At 34.7% G+C, this 8399-nt stretch overlaps 1 protein-coding gene across 1 annotated transcript; it reads right to left on the bottom strand.

Annotated features, from left to right (window-relative positions):
- Positions 1 to 1874: 1874 nt before the first annotated feature.
- Positions 1875 to 3599, bottom strand: LOC112518204 (probable protein phosphatase 2C 24). Its single transcript, XM_025125819.1, has 4 exons — positions 3087 to 3599; positions 2680 to 2994; positions 2478 to 2583; positions 1875 to 2385 (listed from the first exon to the last, which is right to left on the bottom strand). The coding sequence occupies exons 1-4, from the start codon at positions 3582 to 3584 to the stop codon at positions 2060 to 2062; spliced, it is 1245 nt and encodes a 414-aa protein (XP_024981587.1). The 5' UTR covers positions 3585 to 3599; the 3' UTR covers positions 1875 to 2059.
- Positions 3600 to 8399: the final 4800 nt, after the last annotated feature.

The raw sequence follows: 8399 nt of genomic DNA, 5'->3' as shown, positions 1-8399 counted from the left end.
AGCTTACCTTCACAGTATTCAACAATATTTTTGTTGTGAAGTTTTAAGTATAAAAAAATTGTCTCATAAATCTCACGAAAAACAAGTTGGTCTCACATAATATCAAGTCAGAAACAACATTATTAATAAATTTATAAACATTTGGCACATAAATTCTCTATGTTCAACGATTGTTAGTTTATGTTTTATTATTGTGATATATTATATATGTTATGTTATATGTTATATTGTATATTTTAAAATCAGAAAACTGGCATGACAAAGTCGTCATGAACCCGTAAAAAGGTTCATGACTACATATGCACCATTAGGTGTCTTAGAGAACTACAATTTCGTTATGGGCGTTATAGCATGTGATAAAGTAATTGCCTATACTAGTACATTAGCATTGAAACCATCCGTCTATGTTGGTGGCAGAATTTTAATGGAGCGGTGAACAAGACTTTGTGCCTCAATTTGTTAGTGGAGTCGTATGTGTGTTTGAATGACTATTATAACTCGATAGAACAAGCAATAAGGTTATGTTTGACAAACCAGATAATAAACTAGCTGGCTGAAAACTAACTGTTAGCTAATAAATTAACTAGTAACAAAAAAGTTAACTGATAAATTAATTAAGTTCGTAAAAAATTAGCTGGTAAACTAATTTAAAAATGTAAAATGATAAAAAACGTTATGTTAAAAATCTTGAAACATGGAAATGAAGTGATGGAAGAAATGTGGGAAAAGATGGTTGTGAATATTCGACTCTGAAACCACAAAAATTCAAAGGCCAAAAAGAGGTTCAAAATGGATCGGGTCTGATAGGACTCATATACGCTTGGCACCATAGAACCGGCTACAAAAATTTGAGAGATGGGACCGTGAAGTGTCTGAACTGAACCCTAAAACATTGTTTATGGGCTCGATTATGTGAAACTATACATCAGATGATTTGAACACTCGTCGCTCATGTTATAAGCATTGCCTATAACATGACATAAGCTCGTGTTCTTTTATGTCAATTCCTAGTACGCTCTGTTATACAACTGTAACACTGTTTTTATAAACATCATCAATGAGGAATTGTGCACTTATGTCCCTAAATGTTCATTGAACATGTATCATTCCATCACATAACTCCGACACTCACATCGACAACATCATTGACAACCCTTTCCTGACTATTTCCTAATTGTTTGTTATAGCGTCTTGCTAGTTCTTTTATTAGTGCTATTTAAAAAAAACATTTGACAACATCATCCACTTATACAATTGGGACACTGTTGTTTTAAACATCAGTGATATGATTGTACACTTGTTCAAGCACTTGTAATCGAAATATGATTACAACACTTCATTCCCTTTACATGATCCAAACACTCTGACCTTTTTACCACTCTTTATGTTACAATACTTTACATGGTTCAAACTAGATCTGGTTTGGCATCACCCCTCTCGATCATCATTGACTCAGCATCCCGTTCAAGCTTGATCATTTACACTCTTTAACACTTTTTAACACCATATACAGTTCAAACAAAAGATCCAAGTGCACTTTTTTATCGTCTCGTACATTATTCCACCACGCACATGATTCAAAACGTTCAAATCGACATTACTAACACTCGATTCCTCAAACATACATCCGTCACATTTTCATGTTATAAATACTTTTCATCATTAACATCGTTTTTACGCATCTTAACGTTTCACATAAAACACTTTTAACATTCACAATTAACTATCACATTATTTCACCGTCTAATAGAACATAAATAACTACTAGCAGTAAATATATTACAAATAACTGAGTATAAAGCTTACAAACCAATTTTCATATGTTATTTTATATACAAAACAAAATCTGTATAAATTAAATAAATGACCAAGAAATAAAAAGGGAATTAACAAAAAAACACAACCAATTAATTGATTTGATTTTAAAATAATTACAATCATCTGAGCTTAAAATTTTCATAGAAAATGGAGCAGAATGTTTCTTCCCCCATTGTTGTTCTTTTTCTAGTTTTTGGCACCTAAAACGCTACAACCTGAAACTCCATCATCGTGCATATTCTCATTTCTTCCTCAGATCTATAACCACCACGCTCACGTTATCGGAGCTCCGTCGTGCCAACGCCAACTTCGTTAGTAGCATCGACGCATCGCTGCACGCTTTGTCCCAATTCTCCGACGTCGCTTCCTCGCTCTCCACCGGATTCTTCATGCTTCCAGACGGTCGCTTCCCTTTCAGACACATCCTCGCCACTCCACACGCTGTGTCGTTTGATACAACGTCCCAAAGTCCGTCGCTCGCAATTATCAAACACTCGTCTTCCATCGTTCTTTCCGTAATCGTCACCTCTGGCTCGCAGCTCACGTAAGGTTTCAAATAATTGTCGCCTGATGAATCAAAAACATGAAATAACCGAATATTTTTAGATAAATTCGATTGAGCGTGTTGGCTGTTCGAAAATTAATTGATTAATACTCACCGATGGCTCGAGACATGGCAAGAACTCCGAGAACTCTCGCTCCTTCCCAGTATATAACTCGCCCGCCGGCGGCTTGGATCCGGTTGAGCTCATCTGGACGATCAGGCTGCAAAATTGCACGTAAAAAGTAATAAAGGAGTTGATAACGGAAATGGACCGTCGGATGCCGTTCTTAACTACCAGTATCGTCGTGAAAACCAACCTTGTGGTCGTTTGATAGAGGCACTGCTTTTCCGTTTCGACAAAGCACGGCTCTCGAATCGCCACAATTCGCAACTATTATCTTATCAGGAGTCATGATCGCAACGACCGCCGTTGATCCGACAGCATCGGATTCCGGAGCTTGAAGCTCGCACCGGCAGTTACCGCCTACGGCCCCTTGGTTCCAATCTATTACCTCCTTGTCCATTCGGATGAAGCTTTGCTCCATCGTTTTCGTCCACTCCATTGATTCCATCTTTTTGTCCAACTCTTCTTTCACCAACAAGTGTAGCCGATCCTTACACCTCGTTGCGACCTATAATAATTACACGGAAAACTTGAACGATCGAGAAAATTAACGTCTAATTACCTTTTCAATTTCAGATTATGGATCTTAATTATACATACATGTGAACAACCATGGCCGTCGTAGACACCAAAATAGTGCAAATTAGAAGTCTGATTATCGTCTCTGGCTAAAAAAGAAGGATGAATGGCAACGGCATCTTCCATGTCCCTCCTCCGTCCGCAGACCGACGCCACACCAAATTTCGGGAGCGGTTCTGCTCCAACAAAAACGGTGGATCCCAAAGGTCTGAAAATTGTGGCCACTACAGCCGTAGACGATGACTTGGCAACATCGACTTCATCATCCTCCGGTTTCGGTTTTAACTCCGACGCACTACAGTTCTGGAAAGCGATTTCGTTGCACTCACGGGAGAACGACGCCGGATAGATCGATAATCTGGCCTGCTTGACCCCGTTCTCCGTTTCGAGCGTCGGTACTCCGGCAACAAACTTAACACGGCGGAGTTCCATCCTTTTACGCCTTGCTGCTTGTGAATTGGACTCGCAAGTCGGCGAGGCCTCGTTCTCACTCACAACCCCGCAGCAAATCTCCGCCATTTTGAACCACCACCTCCACCGCCACCGCCACCGCCACCAGTTCAAGGATCATAAAACAACTGTTAAAAAATCATTCGAAGAATATTTGATCACTGTGCACAAAAACCCACAGAGATGCGTAATACAAGTTTGAAGAATTGAGGGGGAGAGGTGTTTAAAAGGGGAAGACTAAAGAAAACAAGATGGACCTGAAGAGAAGCTTTCTGGTGTTGCCACGTTGGTGACTGCCCGGACTGCCCAGTAACATTACGGGCAGGGGGCAACTGATCGAGTGACGTGTGGGAGTATGTTAAGAGAGTGGTTCCCCGCCTAAAAACCTATCTCCCTGATCTCGGCCGTCTATGCCTGATCTCATCAAACGCGTGTACTGTAAACTTTTCCGTGCGGGCGACGTGGGCCAATCAGATTTGAACACGGCTGGTGGAGTGTAATTTCACGGTCTGACACGCATGTGGTCAGTGTTTTGAAAACATATATTTTTTAATTATTAATTTATAATTTTGGGTGGCGGGTTCAGCTTCCAAAGGGTGTACGTGGCAAAGATCGTCAAGTACGAGATTGTATAGTGTCTGTGTGGGGAATTGAATTTACTTTTATTCTTTTTTCTATACACCCCCCCCTTTTTAGTTATTATTCCCTTTCCCTCCATTTATTTTTTTTAGTATTTCTCTAATTTTATGGATGTAATTTATTTTCATAATTTAAAAATAATAAATAGGAAATTTAAAATGAGAACTAACGAAAAAAGAGACCTCATTATATATGATCTTGAATAACCACATTTCAAGTAAATTTATACTTTAATAGTTGTTTAATTATATTTTATATTATTATAATTAGTTATTTAATTTAATTTATATCTTTTAATTTTATTAAACATACATAATGTGTGGTTGTAGTTGGTGTTAAATGTAACGTTTGATACACATATATGATTGGACAAGACGAAATTGGACTGGACATAACAATTGTCTGTATGATGTTTGGTGCAATTATAATTGGATAAAACAGAACTATACAAGTTGTCACCAAACGTTATTTTATGATTTTATGTATTATATAATAGTTAATAAAGTAGGTAATTTAAATTATAATTTTTTTATACAATTTTCATATACATAAATAAAAAATAGTACCAAATTTGAATTAATTTTTTTTATGTAAATGGTGGTAGTTTGAAAAATCCGAATCATACAAAGGTGAAATTATGTTTTCTTCGGTTTGGATGATCTCATTATGTGGTGAAGGCACAGTGAAGATTGTTGTAATAACAATGGTTGTGGAGGTATTAGCATTGGTAATTGGTGAACGATGGTGGTTGCGGAGGACGTGAATATGGTGGACAGTGGTGGTGGTGGAAGTGGATGGTGGTGCAGTTGTGGCCTACATGGTAGAAGTAGGTGTGATGGTGGGCAGAGGTGGTGGCGACTGACGATACTAGTAGTAGTGGAGATGGACGATGGTGGTTGTGGAGGACGTGAATATGATAGATAGTGGTAGTGGCAGTCAATAGTGGTGGCCGAAGGTGGTAATGGTAGAAGGTGGTGGTGGTGGGTAGTGGTAGTAGTAGTGGTAGCCGATGGTGGTGGTTATGGTGGAGGTGAGGTGGCCCATGGTGGTGGCGATGAATGATGTTAGTCAGTGGTCGATGACGGTTGTGTAGGTGGTGGAGGTTGTTGTAGTAGAAGAGAAGGTGGAGGTGGCCGATGGTGGTAGTGGCGATGGACGATGGTGGTCGATGGCCAATAATGGTTGTGGAGGTGGTGATAGCATAGGTGCAAAATCCTTTTTTGAAGCTGGCTTCCATTCCCTATAAAATTACTCGAAAGCCAAGTGCTCTTTTATAATGGATTTTATTTTCACAAAAATGTTGAAAATTTTCTTTCTTATTAGTTATCGAAATAGCAAAAGCTTCAGATTTTGCTAATTGAACAAATGATAACCTGAATATCTTTTGTCTTCATAAAAATATGGTCTCGAGGATAAAAAAAAAATTAGAACCAGTATATCTTTTGAGGTTATTGTTGGGTTTTTAAGATAACAATATCTAACCCTACTATTATCCAATGAGGTTATTTAGAAATGTAAGGAAAATAAGGAGGAATAAGATATATCTAATTTATGACACCAAAATCGTACAAATGTCTAATCTCATGAGGAAATGACCCTTGTAAGTAATTAATTCTAGGGTAAATCCCAGAGAAATATACTTATCTCAAATATGTTATAGAGAGATTATGATGTTATTTGGCAGTTGCTGAATGGTTTGGTGCAAAATGATTAAGTGGTCGGAATGATTAAGAGACTTTAATGATATAGTGCAAAATAAAATATCATGTTTGGTAATTATTTACAACGAAATTAGGGCGCTGAATGGTTAAGGGAGGCCCATGATATAAAATCATTCAGATGGTTTTAGAACCATTAAGAGACATGTTTTTTTTTTCACCAAACAAGATTCACCTCTTAATGGAACTATTAAAAGGTAAACAAACAACCCCTATATAAAATATTTCATCATCGAGGTTTGACTTTTAACATAAGTTTGTTGAACGGGGATATCTATTAACATTTCATTATCGTATTAACATACATAAAACTATAATAACTGAGATACATCAAAAAATGTGTTTCTTCCTTTTATAATTATACTATTATAGTCGTCTCTTGAATATATTTAAAATGAGCGCAATATTGAATATTACTGAAATTTAATACAATATTCAATATTATAAATATGTATGAATTATTTTTAATACTTACACATAATACCTTTATAGTTACAAATTAAATAAATAACTATAGGAGTATAATGTGTAAGCATTATAAACAATTCGTACATATTTATGATATTTTATTATATGACTAAATTAAAAAAATATTCAATATTAAACTCATTTTGAAACTATTGACGAGACGATTATGATGATATAATTGGTATTAAAAAAAAGAACGAATTTGTAATGTATTTTAATCAAGGTTCTAAATGTGTTAGACATGTCATGACGACGAGGTCAAGCCTCAAGCCTTAACTTACGGCGGGACCATGATGTTTTTCAAGACGTGACTTAAAATGACAAATCTGTATATATATGTGTGTGTCATTGTATTGAATAATAATGATGAATATAATTATATTCATATAAAACTGTAAATAAAAGAAGAATCATACATTGATAATTTGATATCAAATATATAAAGTTTACAAAAATGATATGAAGAGATCGTAACAAAAAGAATGTTTTACAGTGAACAATTAGAATCATTTATATTTAATTTAATAAGCCATAAATTGTATACGTAAAAAAGCAAAAAAAAAAAAAACAGTAAAACCCCATTCACGCCTTGAGTATAATTTGTCGGAACGCGCCATAACCCGCCGTAACACATCAACTGCAAGTCAGCCTTAGAGTCACGCCACAGGCTTTAACGTGGCGGCATGGTCACGCCTCGACGTCATGGCACATCATAACGTGTTTTTTAGAACCTTGATTTTTTTTATATACTATTATGTATGTTAATAAAATAAACGTGTAACATGAAAAACGAACAAATATAAAGTAAATTAATAACTAATTATAAGAGTATAGAATGTAGTTTAAAAATTAAAAATATTTTGTTTATCTTTACTATATTATAAAGCATTTGACAAAAACTCTTAAAACCCATTTTTTATGCATGAAGTACTGTTTATTGATGCATATTACTTAAAATTCAATATTACAAGTGATTTTGCGTAAGTGCAACTTATTAAAACTTCATTTTTAAATTCGTGTAATTAATGCAGATAAACATAATCAAATACAAGATAAACATCTATTTTAAATATAGAAAATTTAAAATATAATTAAGATAATCACTAAGTTTTTAACCGAATGTTCAGTTATTATCTTTAATAAAAAATTATATTATTAAACCAAAACTAAATTATTTTGTTATTAGACCTAAATTAAATTATAATAAAAAATTGAATTAAAGAAGTTACACCAAAAAACGAGAACTATTAAATAGTTAATTTAATACTAATATTGATTTTATTTTTTTAAAATCTTTTATGTTATCTTCAAATTTATATTTCATTCAAAAATAAAAACATTATCGTTTTCTCAAAACCAAATAAAATAGTATTATATCGATAGAGACAAATAATAAAAACTAAACATTAAAAAAAGATTTATCTCGCTGTATTGCGCGAGTATCCTTCTAATAATATCTTCATGTAGGTGCACGTGAACCACATGCATTTTTTTTTAATTAGAAAAAGATGGGTTGCGTAAATGTGTGCTTAAAATCCAGTTATTTGGGTAGTTGCATTAAAAAGGTGGTTATAAAATAAAATATGGTCGGAAGATTGATTATTTCAGTCAATTTTCTTTATAACAGACCATTAACTCATCAAACGTTTGTCTAAAACTAGAAAAATCGTAGGTTCGATTGATTTGAAAAAAAGGTTATATATTATTTGTCCTGATTGAGATATAATCATCAAACCTTTTCCTAAAAGCATGACAAACATAGGTTGAGGTCCCGCTAGAGAAAACCGAATGACGACAGTAAGATTTGTCTTCGACACAAACTCAACCGAAAAATGATGTTTCTACAGAAGTAGAAATAAGAAAGAACGTTAAATGTTGAGTCATCAAAGAGCATTCAAGATTGGTAACTTAAGAAGTCATCATTAAGACATTGATGCCATACAAAGTAGTGCACAATAGAACGATGTCGATACAGTACATCAAAATGGTATTGTATGCAATAATTTATCCGGTAAACACTTACCCAGGTAAGAGTCGTCACCCTTACTTACCGGGCAAG

The sequence above is a fragment of the Cynara cardunculus genome (genome assembly GCF_001531365.2).
Source record: "Cynara cardunculus var. scolymus isolate 2C chromosome LG 9, CcrdV1, whole genome shotgun sequence".
Taxonomy (NCBI): Eukaryota; Viridiplantae; Streptophyta; class Magnoliopsida; order Asterales; family Asteraceae; genus Cynara; species Cynara cardunculus.
Note: the sequence above shows the minus strand (reverse complement) of the source record. Positions and strands in the feature narration are given on the sequence as shown.